The 17,180-nt window shown below is 36.5% G+C and overlaps 1 protein-coding gene across 6 annotated transcripts in view; it reads left to right on the top strand.

Moving 5' to 3' along the window:
- ARAP2 (ArfGAP with RhoGAP domain, ankyrin repeat and PH domain 2) overlaps positions 1–17,180 on the top strand; it is a 355,345-nt gene that overhangs the window by 167,122 nt on the left and 171,043 nt on the right. For 5 of the 6 annotated variants that reach the window (XM_055434098.2, XM_055434096.2, XM_055434095.2 and 2 more), the window contains 4 exons: positions 4,641–4,723; positions 6,511–6,546; positions 8,286–8,349; positions 14,870–15,004. In XM_055434098.2, coding sequence (XP_055290073.2) covers positions 4,641–4,723; positions 6,511–6,546; positions 8,286–8,349; positions 14,870–15,004 — 318 coding nt within the window. Of the gene's footprint in view, positions 1–4,640; positions 4,724–6,510; positions 6,548–8,285; positions 8,350–14,869; positions 15,005–17,180 lie in introns of those variants that run through there. The other variant, XR_008687007.2, reaches the window with a different exon arrangement.

The raw sequence follows: 17,180 nt of genomic DNA, 5'->3' as shown, positions 1-17,180 counted from the left end.
GGGAGTAGAAATTACAAATTGAAAAGTATATTTAAAGAGACTATGTGTTAATTAGAGATAATTTATGAATGCTCATTAACAACAAATTAGGGTAATACACAGGGGAAGATATATTTAGTTTTGAGAGTTTTTCCTGCACAGAAAATATTAATTAAAATGTTTTCAGACTTGATTTATATAAAAGGTGAGAAGTTTCAAAGAATATTACCATTATACTCTTAATGGTGTGAAAAAAAAAGCAAATGGGGAGGGGACGGTTGTTAAAAGTTACATGCACTAATAAGCAAATTCTTCTTAGTAACAAGGATAATTTTTTAAGCACACTAATTTAACTGGTTCAATTAAAATTTTACTTTGAAATACAGTGCCTGAAGCAACATATTACATACTTCACAACACTTGAACTTTTTGAAGAAATTCTCCAGAAAACACACATACTGAAAGAGTTGTAATAAACCAATAGTAAAGTTATCACAGTAAATGAGATTTCTTTTAAAAAACTTTGTATTAGGATCCTAACAGGTCCTGCTTATGCTTATTCCTTTTGAAGATTGAAACTGAAAAGGGTTTCTTTCGACCATGGCTGAACTCCTCTCAAATTATGTCATCTGTGTTCTCTTTGCACAGGATAGAACATAAAGTAATGGGCTGGAGTGTCCAGAGTGGCTTGGCAATCAGTTATATTACTTCAGACTCAATCTATTGCCAACAGTATTTCAAAATGTAGGCAGTCCTGGGCTTACCAATGTCCAGTATAAATAAGACTATTTATACTGGTAAAGAATCCGCCTGCCAATTTAGGCGGTAAAGAATCCGCCTGCCAATTTAGGAGACACAGGAGATTCAGGTCTGATCCCTGGGTTGGGAAGATCCCCTGGAGGAAGGCATGGCAACCTTCTTGCCTGGAAAATCTCCATGGACAGAGGATCCTGGTGGGTTACAGTCCATGGGGTTGCAAAGAGTCAGACACAACTGAGCAACTGAGCACACACATGCACGCACCTAGATCAGACACAAGTGCTTCTCATTCTCAGATGTGCAGGTCCCTTCTTACCTGTCCTGCTGGAATTGCAGCCTCTCGCTTGACTCTGCTACTGCCTCCACTGGGACTGAGTCCAAGGGACCAGCAGTCTAAGCAGTCACGTCCCTGAGGAGGGATGTGAACCTCAGCTATAATCTGACTGAACCTCTGATGAAGGTGTCCAGGAGTCTCTGCTACTATATATACTCCTATCGTCTCCTCTCCTTGAATCTTTCCTGTATAGAAAACTTACTGCCTTAAAAAACTATCTCACTCTTCCATATCAGTCTTAAAGTGTTATTCCTTAATATTCAGTAAAGTAGCAGACTAAAATACCAATACCCCAAAACCAAACACACAAAATACCAGAAAAATGACCTTAACAAGAAGAGGCTGACATGAAGAAAGCTACAGAACTACACTAATAGAAATGGGTGAACATTAATGTAAAGTCTACTAATATTGATCTTAGGCTTAATGTAATTATTAATGTTTTCAAAATCCCAGAGAATAACTTTTAGAACTTGGAAAAAATGATTTGACAGCTCATCTCAAAGGGTAAACAGATAGGAATACTTGCAAATATTTTAGAGATATAAAAAGTAAAATAACTGTCAAGTATTTTGCACACAACTGTTTATTCATACAGTAAAACTAAAATAGCTTAGATCATATTGTGGCATAAAAATGAACAGAGATAGTAATGGTAACATGAAAGTGAAAGTGAAGTTGCTCAGTCGTGTCCGATTCTTTGCTACCCCGTGGACTGTAGCCCACCAGGCTCCTCCGTCCATGGGCTTCTCCAGGCAAGAATACTGGAGTGGGTTGGCATTTCCTTCTCCAGGGGATCTTCCCGACCCAGGAATCGAACCCAGGTCTCCCACATTGCAGGCAGACGCTTTAACCTCTGAGCCACCAGGGAACCCCAAGTGAGGTAAAAAAATATAATTGTTTATCATAAATGTTTTGATAAATATGTCATAAATGCATGTTTAAAGAAAACTTATATAATAAATTGTTTTGTTGTTCATTGGCTAAGTCATATCTGACTCTTTGTGACCCTATGGACTGTAGCCCTCTAGGCTCCTCTACCTATGGCATTTCCCAGGCAAGGATACTGGAGTGGGTTGCCATTTCCTTCTCCAGGGGATCTTCCTGATCCCGGGATTGAACCTGTGTCTCCTGTACAGTCTCCTGCATGGGCAGGTGGATTCTTTACCTCTGAGCCACCAGGGAAGCCCAATTGTTAACAAAAATTTTTCAACTTAAATTCTCATCTATTCTGTGTGTAAAATATACCAGATTGATAAAAGAACTAAAATGTGACAAATAGCAACCCTTCAAACTCCATGGCTATGCAGCTGAGTATTTATCAGCTGTGTGGGAACCCTTTAAACTTGAAGCAATAGTTCAAAAGAGATCAACATACTTGACTTTATAAAAATAAAAGTAAACAGTAACCAATTAGTGTAGACTATTTCATTTTAAAAGATAAGGCACTTTCCTATTTGGTATATGAAAACTAATGTCAATAAGTAAATGGATAAATAAATGGATAAGTTGTTGATCAAGTCAAAATTGAAAACCGCTAGCAAATGCAAAAATACATTTAACTGTAAGTAAATATACCCTATCAATTTTGCAAAATGTTATTCTTAATCATTTTCCTAGCCTTTGACCCTGTGATACCATTTCAAGAAATCTAGCCATACAGAAAAAAAAATCCAAAATATTTTTTAAGTTATGTGCCATGATAACAATAGCAAACTCAGTGATAAGGGTGACTAGGAATAAATTCACCATGTAAATTTCAAGCCTTATCATCGCTGCCACAGAGAACACTGGTCACCAAAGCATTATCCATGATCTTCTTCCTGCTCACCTTTTTCTCTGCATTTCCTCTACATTTTCCTAACCTGTTTACTCCATGGAAACCAATTTTTAATTTTATAAAAATTTTATAAAAATTGCCATATTTTCCACCCTTTACACTTTCCAATTCAACTGCTTTCGTAAGGAAAAGACTTTTTAGTAATAGTTTAACTTTTATAAAACTTAGGACTGATTTGAGCTATATACTTGCTGAATGGGCTTTTGTGCATTTTTCTAGGGCTCTAACAACTTGTCTATCTATCGATTTCTATGAAGCAATGTGTTCTAAATTTGTAATAATAGCTGTAATTTGCTGTGCCCTTAGTATTTGGCTATTTACTGGACTAAACTCTTTAAAAGCACTTTTCTTATTTAATTTGTACAATAAGCCTTCACAGTAACCCTTTATCATTTAATCTTCATAATAATTCTGTGATAGTCAGTATGTTTATTATTCCTATTTACAAATAAGATAGAGCAGAGAGCAGTAATGTGAGGTTACAAGCTAGTAGGTAGCAAGCCAGATTTACACCCAGGTCTCTGACCCAAGACCCCTTGCTCTTAGTTATAAATGCTGTCTGCCTACCAGGTTGAAAAAAGTGATCTTGAAAATTTTTAGGATATTGAAAAAGCTTTTTCTAATTTTATTTTAATGGCTATTATCTTTATAAAATCTATTGCAGGCTATCCAACAATAATATATATGCTTTGATATTAAATTAGAATATAATTAAGTTTTGCCTCTGTCAGATACTTTTCCTGATGGTTCAAGGATTTGAATTTTTTCATATAAATCAGATAAACATGTTGGGATGTGTGCAGAAAATATATAATTGATCTAAAAGCAAATGTATATTCTTTTTAATAGTCTCCTTTTGTGAGTTATTAGTGAAAATTTTCAATATGGATATTTGAGATAGTTTAGTCTATGCCTACATAGATTTGTAGTTCCAAAATCCAAAAAGTACAGAAAATCATAAATCATTTGGTGGCAAAACCTGACCTACACCAACATAAAGATATTTGTCTTAGTCTGTTCAGGCTAACTACTATAGACTGGGTAGCTTATAAAAATAGAAATTTATTTATCTAGTTCCAGAGGCCGAGGGCCTGAGATTAGGGTGCCAGTGTGGTCAGGTTCTAGTTAGAATCTTCTTGCAGATTGTAGACTTCCCACTTCTCATAGCATCACGTGGTGAAATCTCATGGCTCAATTAACTACCCAAAACCATCACATCCAAATACCTTCATGCTGTGGATTATATTTCAGCTTGGGGGGGATATGAACATTCAGACCATAACAATACTTATGGCCTTTATTTGTTCATGTTATATGAAATGTCATCCATTTTTGTAGAGAAATATGAATCTATTTGAATATAGGGTGAGTGCTACCCCAGACAACACTGATGATATTGTGGAGTTACAAAATATACTGCATATGTATTTTTTAAATATGAAAAAAAAACTATCATCAGTTCTCATAAGTCCCAAGTGTTTTGAATAAGGAATTACTGTGTTTTTACATATATATGCACACATATATAATCATACATATATTTCCAGGATCATTTATTTAAATTTACAACATTGTAAGCAACACAATCTTCATTTACCAAAAATTTGGTATGGCATTCATGAAACGTGTGAAACTAAACATTCTAAACTCTATTCTTAATACTCAAGGAAAATAAAAGGACATTTATAAAATCTGTTTAATTAAAAATTATTTTGTTTTCCTTTACAGAGTAGCAAACCTGACAAAATGTTTTCCCTCAGTTCAGTGAAGTTTTATCTTGGAGTGAAAAAGAAGATGAAGCCTCCAACAAGGTAAAGCTTGGAAGGGCAGAGTTGTTGAAAAAGTTAACAGGAAAACCTGTCCAAGGATTTAGGGATCAATGGCATTAGTCTGACTCTTCATAAGCTAAGCTTTAGACAGATTCCTTAAGTTGCCACAAACATGTAGCAGGGGACCTGGGTGGGTGGATATGGAGAGATGATGATGTTTCCATTCAAGTCACGCTCCTGGGGAATTGCATCTCCTCTGTGTAGAACAAGAAATCCCCAGAAGGCGCTCACAACTGGGAAGTACATGGGTTTCCCACATCCCATTCCCTGCTCAGTCACAGACTGTTCCAGTCAGTCAGTCTACCCAGAGGAAGAAAAATACTGCCCTCTATCCTTGGCTTTTTTTTTAACTGGAGGATAATTGCTTTACAATGTTGTGGGGGTTTCTGCCATATACAACACGAATCAGAAATATATATGTATTTATTTTTTATATCTTCATATTCATACATATATATATATTTATATATTTATATTTCCTTTTCCCATCCCATGCCTCTGGGTTGTCGCAGAGCACCAGGCTGGCTCACTGTGTTATATAGCAGCTTCCCACTAGTTATCTATTTTTCACATGATATGTATATATGTCAATATTACTTTCTCAGTCTGTCCTTCCTTCCCCTGCTGTGTCCACCAGTCCATTCTCTACATCTGCGTCTCCATTTCTTCTTCACAAACAGGTTCATCAATACTATTTTTCTAGATTCCATACATATGCATTAATATATTTGTTGCTTTTAGAATATCTTGGTCCTGGCTCTATAATTTGCCCTCTTTGTTTTACTGAATTTGGTAATAAACTCACAGCATATGGGTGGTCGAGAGAAAGTGAACTCTTTAAACATTATTCTTCTCACTAGCACTTGAACCAACCCAGCATTTGAGTTATACCATACTTATTCATCACAGATTACTTTGATTAGCTAATTAAAGTTTGTGCTAATACTTTTAATATCATGAAACATCATTTTAATGAACTATATATATGATTTCAGATTCTATTACTGAAAATGTACTCACTTTTGCCTCTGTGCTTAATTTCTTAGTCCAGCATATGTATCTGTGTTGTGGCTGGTACATTCTTTAAAATTTCTCACAATATCAGTAAGTCAATATGTGTATTTTATTTTGGCCATTTTTCTAGACATCTGTCCTTACTCAGCCCAGAATGTCCCCACTGCCTCATAACATCATGAGACCCCTTCCCCTGTGCCCTTTCAACATAACCATAAATTTATAGCCAAATCCCTCAATATCCATCATTTACCTCTAGATGTATCATGCCCAGTGAATCATCACGTGTGGATATCAATCCTGTTATGCTTTCCCACCATTAAACATGCAGTTCAGTTCAGTCGCTCAGTCGTGTCCGACTCTTTGCGACCCCATGAATCACAGCACTCCAGGCCTCCCTGTCCATCACCAACTCCCGGAGCTCACTCAAACTCATGTCCACAGAGTCGGTGATGCCATCCAGCCATCTCATTCTCTGTCGTCCCTGTCTCCTCCCGCCCCCAATCCTTCCCAGCATCAGAGTCTTTTCCAGTGAGTCAACTCGTCGCATGAGGTGGCCAAAGTATTGGAGTTTCAGCTTTAGCATCAGTCTTTCCAGTGAACACCCAGGATAGATCTCCTTTAGAATGGACTGGTTGGATCTCCTTGCAGTCCAAGGGACTCTCATTACCTCCTTAAAATTTCATCCTGTGTATTGTCTCATAAAATGGATCATTTTTAATATGTATGTGTTTTTTTCCCACCATACGATACAGTTGGGGATTGACAGCATATTCTGAAAAACATCACTGGTAAGTTAACAGCCAACAGATTTTGGATTTGATGTATTGATGATAACGACAGTAAATAATATTATTTGGCAGATAGATCTAGATACAAGAAACATTTATTTTAAGTGAAGTTAAACTCTTTTCTAAATACCTTGAGCCTAAAAAGAGAAAAGGAGGTTTGCTTCAGGGTTTAGGTCTGTTTAAGTCTCATGTATCCTATTTGCCAACACCTCAAGAAAAACTTCACATGATTTCTTACTAGTTACTATATAAATGTGGAATCTCTGGTTTTAAGGGATAAGCAGACAAAATTCAGTTTTATTTATTTAATTTATTTATTTTAATTGGAGGCTAATTACATTACATTATTGTATTGGTTTTGCCATACATTGACATGAATCTGCAAAATTCAGTTTTAAATTAAGGATAAGAACTCTCCAAAACTCAAATTTAAAGAAAAGACCTTGGCTTCAAACCGGTTCTTTCCGTAGAGTACTTCTTTCCATTGATGTCACCAGGATCTAGCCACTCTCCATAGAGACTGGACTAAATGTCTCTTTCTCCCTCATCTCCCTGTGTCTAATCCATACCAGATCTGCCTCTATATCTCTGATCCTCCCATACCCTCTATCCTTGGAACCTTCATCCATCTGCCTGGATCAGTCCAGGAGTCCTAAGTGCTCTTCATGCCTCTGACTTTGCTTTTTGTTTCTAGCAGGTTCTCCACCCCGCACCGAAGAGATTTTCTAAAATGTATCATATTTCTTTTCTGCTTTAACTCATCTGTGAATCCTAAAAAGTAGGATAAAGTATAGGATTGTTGGCACAGCACACAAAAGTCCTTTAATATGTATCTCCCATGACTTTCCCACATTTTTACTTAATGATAAAACAATCTGCTTTTAATTCACTATACATGCCTTCCTGCTTCATTTCCTATGTTTAATATCTGTGCTGTCTTCACTGAACCTTCTTCCATAGTGTATGCTCCCTCTTCCTTCATGACTTTTATCTTCTTCCTGCTGATCTGGCAGACTCAGCTGTCATTTTTTATTCAAACCATAGCTGAAATGAGGGAGAAAGTCTTTATCAGATTATGCCATTCTAACTTCAGTTACAAGATTTTCCACCTCATCCCCAGTTGTGCTGTTTCTGTGTTTCTGTTTAACTTTACTTTTTTTTCCATCACTGTTTTACAGTTTGTTTACATTCCTGGCTTTCCTAATAGACTATGTGAACCTTGAAGGCAAGACCTCTGTTTTGTGTAGGTTTTCTATAGGTTACTGAATCGGTGTTATTGGACATGCAGTGTTTTTTTTCATTTAGCTCATTTTTCATGAGTCTTGTTAGGTATTAATGTTTATAATCACATGGACTGAGACTGTCTAAAAAATCTGCTCTTAAGAAAATATACACATTTTTTTCTTCTTAGGCTCAGTTTCTGGGGGAAAATATCTTTTACCATCATGTACCTGAAAAAGCAAATGACACTGACCTTTCTGCATTTCCAAAAAATGCCACTTATCATTTTTTGGCAGTTATCTATATTTTGGTTAAACTAGCATATTTATACTACTGTTTTGATATCAGAAGCCTGAAGCAACTTGTACTGAAATACTTCCATTTTGATTGCATTATGTCATTAATTAGGAGAAACCCAAAGAGATTTCTGATCACTTAATCACTTACCTGACAAATAAATACACTGGAAAATTCCTTTGTCCTTTTGAATTATATATTTTATAAACCTTGTCTTATAGGCACCTGTGTTGTGAGAGTTCACAAACTCAAACGGAGTGGATGGCCAATATCTTTATTGCCCAGGTATGTTACCTATTTCAACTATCTAGTAAAGTGTTACAACTGTTTATAGGAAATGTTAGTGTGGTGGTAGTTTCCAAGTAATTTTTATTGAGTCTTTTGTGTATACTTTTATTTTCTCATTCATGATTTTTTAAATACATGAGACACCCAGATTTACCCACTATTCTGTAAGAGAGAGTTTACTCTTTGTTGCTGCTGCTGCTGCTGCTAAGTCACTTCAGTCGTGTCCGACTCTGTGTGACCCCATAGACGGAAGCCCACCAGGCTCCCCCTTCCCTGGGATTCTCCAGGCAAGAACACTGGAGTGGGTTGCCATTTCCTTCTCCAATGTGTGAAAGTGAAAAGTGAAAGTGAAGTCGCTCAGTCGTGTCCGACCCTTAGCGACCCCATGGACTGCAGCCTACCAGGCTCCTCCATCCATGGGATTTTCTAGGCAAGAGTACTGGAGTGGCTTGCCATTGCCTTCTCCGTTACTCTTTGTTGAGGCATCGTTTTTCCCTAGCCCAGGGGCTTCTCAGCTTGGGGTCTGGCTTCAAGATGGTGGAATAAGAAAGAGGGGCTTTTCTGAGCTCTTGTCCTCCAGAGTCCCACTGGATCTGTGTTTAGAAAATGTGTTCTTTTCATTTTTCCAATTTTTTATTAGAAGATAGTTGCTCTACAATGTTGTGTTAGTTTCCACTATAGCACAGTTAATTGCCATACATAAGATTCTCTCCCTCTGGGTCTCCCTTCCCGTTCAGGTTTCCACAGGGCACTAAGTGGAGTTCCCTGTGCTGTAGAGTATGTTCATTAGCTATCTCCTCTACACATAGTATCGCTCGTGTATATGTGTCAGTCCCAATCTCTTAATTCCTCCCATGCCACTCCAAGCCACTCTCATTTCCCCCTTGGTATCCATGTATTTCTTCTGTGTCTGCATCTCTATTTTTGCTTTACAAATAAGATCATCTACAAAAATGGTATAGATGGTCTTATTTGCTCTTTTCCTTCCTGTTCTCCCCATGCACTCCTGCTTTTCCAAAAACAAGGATGAGAACCTACATTTCTTTAATACATACTGTGTAATTCATGTATTTTCCTCACAACGAATTGTGCATGACACTGCTTATAGATAAAAAAACAAAGTTTACAAAAGGCTCAGTGATTTGCTTAGGACCATACATTTAGTTAGTAGTTTAACTCAGAGGCCAACACCTACCCTCAATTTCCCATTTAGTCTCCTCCCTACTGGAGGTCTCACTCTTGCAATGAAGGATAAAATAGTCCCATTAATAGGACTGGTTTCTTCCCCAACCTTGTTTGGCCAGACTCCCAGCGATGCTTCCCCAGCATTGAAATTCACTGGTAACGATTAAGTTGCCACTCTTTATTACCAAGGGTGTGCTTCCCTGTTTCTCTTACAAGCGAGAAGTTAATTCACCCTCAAATCTTGTCCTTATTTGTTTTGAAAACCATTTTCTCTGTTCATTTAATTTATTAACCTTTCCAGTGGTTAATAAACACTGCTTTTCTCAGCCTGACCCTACTACTACTACCTGGGAATACATTTCCAGAAAAAGTCCAGTGGCTAACTTTTTAGAGCCTTTTCTTTTTTTGTGACTGTTTAAAAATTTAGATATTCAAGTCCTTCTTTAAAGAAAGGAGACTTGAAGTAATAGTAAAATTAGAACCATAGAGTCTAAAACTGTTACAGTATTTGGTTATGGCACAATTAAATTGATGTTTTCATTTTTATGACTGAAGTCATTAGGTGCTGTAGTTGAAAATCAAGGTGTAAATAGCCAAGAAACCGAGGCTGCTCTCACCACCAAATTATTTCTCCTTGCCTCTCCTGTCCCTTGCTGTGCTGGCCCCAGAGACTCAGTCCAATTACATTTCTTCAGTTCATTCCACTTCTTAGGATTAAGGTAAACACAAAAGTCCTTTTGGATTTGAGGATTTAATGGTTCACCTCCACGGGGAAAGAGACAGGAATGTAGCAAATGTTAATATATATGTTAATACACACACACAAAACCCAACAGTGAACAATGAGTTCTTTCTGGTGCCCAGAATACTTTTCTAATATCCATCCCCATTCTCACCCCTGCCTCAACAAAAGTCTTCAGCTTACCTGTCACATCCTCAGGAAAAAAACCTTCCCTGTCCTTCAGACCAATTAGACCTTAGAGCTGTAGGAACCCTCAGAATCCTGTACTTGAACTTGTAATACTATCTAAAAAGCATTTGTGTATTTAAATTTCTTATGTCTGTCATTCCTACTAAAATGTAAACCCCATGAGAGGAAGGACTCAGTCTTACTAGAACTACATGTTTATCTGCATCACAGGATCCAGTACATCTTACAAAGTACATGCTCAAGTTAGTATTCTAAACTAGTAAAGAGAATAATCAGGTAAAACTTCAAATAGAATAATCAGGTAAAACTTCAAATAGATATTAGTGTGGTAAAGTAATGAAATAAGCCAGGGAAAGGAAAACCAGTGTGGCTGATGTAAGGAGGGCATTAATTGAGAAGAATTCTCAGGGGACACCTTTCTGAGGAGCTGACAGGTGTGCTGAGACCTGTCTGAAATAAGGAAGCCAAATATGTAGGACAGTCAGAACATTCCAGGGGGTGGGGCCATCAAGGATATAATCTTGACTTATTCCATGAACATCAGGAAAGCCTGTTTTGGAGAGGACAGAAGAGATGAGGAAGGCAGGGGACAGATGATGTAGACCCAGTTTAGGAGTTTTAGTGGGAAACAAGGGAAAGATATAATCAGCTTTATTATGGGGGGAAAGTAATTATGGTTCCTTTGCTGAGCTGCACTTTAGGGGTCAAAGATGGAAGCAGGAAGAACAGCCATGTGGAAGAAGACAGCAGCTTAGACTAGGTAACAGGGGGTCTGGTAAGACATACTCAGATTCAGGAATATTTGAAGGTGGAGCCAGTAAGTCTTACAAATTGATCAGCTATAGCAGTTTGAGAGGAGTAGAAATGAAGAGTCCTAGTTGTTTGGCCTGTGGAAGCTGGTGAATGTAAGTGATATTATCAGAAGTGCAGAAGAAGACAGAGTTCTATTTGGGCCACATGAAAATTTGAGATGTGCATTGGACATACAAGTGGATATGCTGAGTAGCAGGTTTAGATGTATGGATCAAAAATTCAGGCAGAACTTTGGGGCTGAAATGTAAATTTGACAGAAGTCAGCATTTGGATTGTATTAAATGCCATGAGAGGATCCAGTGAGATGAGAGAGAGAATATACAGAGAGAATCAGAATACAAAATTGGAGAGGGGAGGGCTGTAGCAAGAGAGGGAGGACAGATAAATAAGCCCTAGGACATCCCAAACTTTAAAGGTCAAACAGAAGAGAAAAATTGAGCAAAAGAAATGAGTAGCTTTGAGAAAGCAGGAAAACCAGGTGATAGGTGCAGAGAATTCTATCAGGGAATCAGAGCAGAGAATATTAAACCAGCAGGGGCCTTGAGCAGATGTGAAGCAATGTGAGCAACTGCATGTGTTCATCACTGCAGAAAAAATTCATTATACAACAGTGTGTGTGACATATTTGTTCTGGGATTGTTGACTATATATTCTGACCTACTATGCAATTATAGATATGACTGGGGAAGGATTATTTATAATCAAAGCAAATAGTTATTGGAAGGGAAGAAAGCTTTGTTTATATGGCTAGAGATGCAGAGAGATTGGTACATCTCATGGTGGGAAAATGAAATTGCATGATTACTAATAATATTTCAATTATATCAGTGAGGTCACCACCACATGAGTCTGGGAGGGATATTACATGTACAAAGACAGAATAAAAGGTGAGAAATTACCTTCAGAGAGTGAGGAAGCTAGATGTACTGTAGTAGAATGTCCAGGGAGTGCTGAAGGCTCATTTGAAGTTTTAGGATAAATTTAAAGTGAGATGAATCTCCAGACTGATCTTTTTTTGCCTCCATCAATTTGGAGGTGTACCCACAGAGTAAGTAGAATTGGGTTTTTATTATGCTCGGGGTTTTATCAGGCAAGTGTGATAGGAAAGCAGCCCAGCCTTAATTTATAAGGAAGTGAGTATACTGATTGACCATGAAATCTATGCCAGACTGTGAAAGAAGTGGGGAAAAATGTGAAAAGTAGAATGGATAGAAGGTTTCAAGAAGTCTAAAGTATATTCAGAGTGAACGAAGCTAAACTAAGTTATGTGGAAAGACGTCAAGGTCAGAAATTGAGAGGCAGAACCGTTGTTAACAGCAGCATTATTCACCATAGGCGTGATATGGGAATAACCTATGGATGGATGAATGGATAAAGAAAATGTGTATTCATACATATATACAGTGGAATATTATTCAGCCCTAAAAAGGAAATTATCATTTGGGACAACATGAATGAACCTGGAAGGCATTATGCTAAATGAATTAAGCCAGACAATTATTGCATGGTATCCCATATAAAATTCAAACTCATAGAATGTGACAGTGGTTTCCAGGGGATGTGGGGGGCGGGTTGGTGAAAGGGTATATACTTTTGGATACATGATGAATAAAATCTGAGGATCTAATAGGTGATATGGTGAGTGCAGTTCATAACACTGTATTATAAAATTTAAATTTTCTAAGAGAATAGAACTCGCATATTATAACCAAAAAGGCAGTGGGGGTGAGGAGTGGTAAGTACATATATGAAGTGATGAATGTGTTGATTAACTCGATGGGGGGAATCCTTTCACAATGTATGCATGTAGTCATCATGCCATACACTTTAAACATCTTTTGTCAATTATACCTCAGTAAAGCCGTGGGGGAAAATTATAAAAAGAAAGTGAGAGGCTGGAATGAAGATTTGAGGGTGTGATCACTGGTTATAATAATAAGATCCTCATCTATATGCTCCATGCAGTATGATTTTCTGAAGTCACTTATACATAACTATAAATGATATCAGAACATATTACTTATGTCTTAAGATTTTTGGTGGGAAAAATATTGCTACCTCTTGGATCAATCCAGTGAGAACTAATTAGCCAGTATTCACAGCATTATATATATATATATCATGTCAGAAAAAATAGTGTGTTTAGAAACTACATTTTCTCTGAGATTTCTTGCAATAATACCATTTAATACATATACTATACACCAGTGAATAAAAGCCTAGGCATTCATTCATAGGGTTACCTAATTCCTTCCCATCAGTTTCTTCCCAGCTTTACATGTTGGGAATGTCCCAATTCTGTAATATGAGTCATTTTACTGAGTTTATGATATAAAAATATGAAACTTATAACTTTCTGATTGAAATATTCCATAACCATTGCAGATTTGCTAAACCAAAGTAAGCACTCCACTGAAACTCAAGGGTAGATTTCATGCCTAGGCAATAACTCTACTAATAACAGGACATGCACTGTAGGATCCTTAAGGATGAAATGAGATAATACCTGTATATTGGTAAGCACAAAGTGTTGCAGTATGCCCTTCAATATAACTTAGCTGCTGTTTTATAGTGAGTATCAAGTTTGTTGAAATAGTTCTTTTGCTATAAAACACAACATTAAAATACTAATTGCAACATAAGAATATGACTCTGTTCAGTCTTCAGTAGAGGAAAAGAATGAGTAGGCATTTAGCTCTATAGTTTACCAGATGGTCTTCATTTCATCATAACATCTGTAAACTTCTCATTGTATGTGGTTGATATTTTGTATTTCTTTCATAGAATGCTGTCTGAAAATCGATTTGTTTCTCCCAGCTTCTGAAAAATTAATCTACCCTGAGGAGTATAAAAAGTCTTTAAAAGATTTTTCTTTTATATGTATATCTTAAGGATTTATCATTCAAAAGCTTATATTTTTACCCATGGGTATATCCCCTCTTTGCAAAATTACCTTTTTTCTAGTCATATCTATAATTGCTCACTGGTCAGAATATGTAGTCAACAAATTGAGCACAGATACACACTCTGTTGTACACTGATTTTCAGTAGAAATGTTTGTGTACAAGGTAACATTTCTTTGGAATTCAATTAGGTGAAAAAGAAACATTTTTCAAAAGGTCATAAAATAAAGATAATTTTTCTGCTAGCCATGCCTTAGGTTGTCTTGAGGGTATATATAATGTCAAATTATTTTGACACTAAAAGTTATCTTCAGTGGTAAGAGAAAATGAATGTGTAGTTATTTTGATTACAGGGCCTAGAAATGTAGACAGGTATATTATTTTTTTCTACAAAGAGATTTACTGGTTTCTGCAAATATTTTCCCCCTTTTGGTTTGATAAGTAGTACAGAAGGCATATTTCTGAAGCTTAGAAATTGAACTGAGACCTCAAAGCTCAGTTCACTTAAGAGTTTTACATCCTCAAGCGGTGCTACCACGAGAATCAAGATCATAATTACAAACAACCTTCTTGTGGAAAGCAGATCACCTGACTTGGATAGATGGGAAAGGAGCCCAGTGACTATAAACTTGGTAGACCACATAATAAAGTCACACACCCACAGCAAGAAATTGTGTTTCCACAGCATGAAAATGATATATGGCCACCAGCTGGAAAGGAACGAAAACGTTCTATAACCAAAAATCCCAAAATTGGAGGTTTGCCTCTGATTCCCATCCAGCATGACAGAAATGCAACCCAAGCCCGGAGAGAGACTGAGGTAAGATCAGGATGTTTGTTTTTACATTAATCACAATAACATTTGTTTTCTTATGTCTTAATGTGCTTAAATGCAACAGTTACCTCATTGGTTTCAAGAGCACAATAATAATCACTTGGAAGAGTGCAGTAAAAATAGTAAAACTGTAAAAATCACATCCATCAAGAAACTGTATGAATAATCCTATGCCACTCATTGAAGTTTTATATTTTGTTAAATAAAAGTAATTTTAATGATGTTATTGATCACTCAATTAAATATGCCTGATACCACTTAGCTTTTTTTATCCCTAAAGTGCCCAAGAATGTTAAATATGTATACAGAAGTTTCTGGTGGGAAAAATAAGTCTCAAATTAGCCTTACAAATACACTTGTAACCTCCTTACAGTGAGCCCAGGGCAGAATATGTCGGGAGCCATGGTAACAAGACTTACCAGTAACACAATCAAATTCCAGTGGTTTGGGAACCCATGGGGTAGCTCAGTTAATTTAAGGAACGGCAGGATGACCCTTGAGCATCAATAAAGAAGATTTGGCATCTTTCATGAAAACTTATGTTTTCCTTCTCACTTTGAAGGGTAGGTGAACAAAAGTAGCATTGGTCTTGATTCAGACAAAGACACAGGCCATAAATCTCAAAATGCATTAGACAGTTTGCAACTAATGTGCATTTCAGTGCATTAAATGAGTCCTTCAAAACAAAAAGAAAAGCACGCAAAAGACGTTGTTGTTTCTTCTTAGAGCCCAGATTTGGCCTTAAGCTGTGTGAGTTTCTTGCTTTCCAAACAAGAATAACTTTTTTTAAAGTTTTATTGCAATATAGTTGATTTACCAAGTTGTGTTAGTTTCAGGTATAACAGGAATAACTTTTGAGAGACAAAAGCCATTTTAATTTAGTGATCAGAGTTTTAAAAAGTGTTTTTCCATGACTATCTTTCCTTAAACATTTATCTCACTGTACTATCCCTTTTCTCTAAAAGATAAAAGCTTTGAAAATAATGGTTTATTTCCTTTGTTGCCTTCTGTGCTGATGTAATCAAAGGGAAGAATAAGACAGCAAGAACTCAGGAGCTTGTTCCTTCTGCCATTTTGCACTTACAGGTTTTTCTTCCTTATAATAAACTGCTTTGCAGAACTGTGGATTCCTCAGCTAATCTAGAATCTTCATTTCAAGAGTCATGTTTGGGAACCCAGGTTAGGGGACATAGAAATGTAGGGAAAAGATATGCCCTGCTGTGACCCTAGCTTCTCCTGACATTGCCTCAGGATCAATTATGGAGCAAAGCAAATTTTAGGATCAGAGTACATTAACCAGTATCCAATATAGAATTGAGATGATTGAATATACAATAGTTTGTTACTTAACCTCAAATCCAGAATTTCAGAGGCGATTTTTTTAACATTCTTGAGATCAGAAAACTGATGAACAAAAACTATAACCAAATTGATTTCAAAGGTTTTGAAAACAATTTTATGAAATATTAATTTCTAGAAAATGTTAGTAAACTGAACCAAGCTTTTTGGAAAGTGTGGGAATTCAACAAATTTGACAAAGAAAAATTTTAAATGTTTGATGTTTTTCACTGATAAATAATGTTTTATTTGGTATATCTTTTATTTGGTAATGTTTTTCACTGAAAACCATTAAAGTTTAAAAAAAGAAAAAATTGCAAGTTTTCATACAAACCAAATATTTTTTATTGAACTTATGTAAATATGTAGTATATTCATAAATGACAATATTACTAGCTAGTTTAATACAGTCTAAATCAATGGATATAATCAAGAAAATTGCTTCTCAAACAAATTGTTGGCAGATTGGTGCATTTGGTTACTTCCCATTTCATGAGCTGTCTTGCTTTCAAGAGGTTCATTTAAAAGTTGTATGAGAATACCCCCTCCAAGCAAAGAAGGCTTCCTGGAGGAAGTGACTTCTAAAATTAATTAAGCAAATTAGTAGTGAGCTAATGAGTAAGCCAGGGGAAGTAAGTTGTTGACAAAAGAAATCATACATGGAGAGGCAAACATTGCTTAAGAACACACAAGCTAAATGATACCTATGGCCCTCCTACTTCCTCTTGGGTACATTCTTAATTTATTGTGTATGTTGTGCTCAGCTTTTATCTGTAAGCTCCTAGGGATAATACTATGAAGTAAGGGCTTTTTATTCTGTCTG

This window comes from Moschus berezovskii, chromosome 5 (assembly GCF_049115385.1).
Source record: "Moschus berezovskii isolate FMDL1 chromosome 5, NW_MosBer_1.0, whole genome shotgun sequence".
Taxonomy (NCBI): domain Eukaryota; kingdom Metazoa; phylum Chordata; class Mammalia; order Artiodactyla; family Moschidae; genus Moschus; species Moschus berezovskii.
This window is presented reverse-complemented; position numbering and strand designations above follow the sequence as displayed.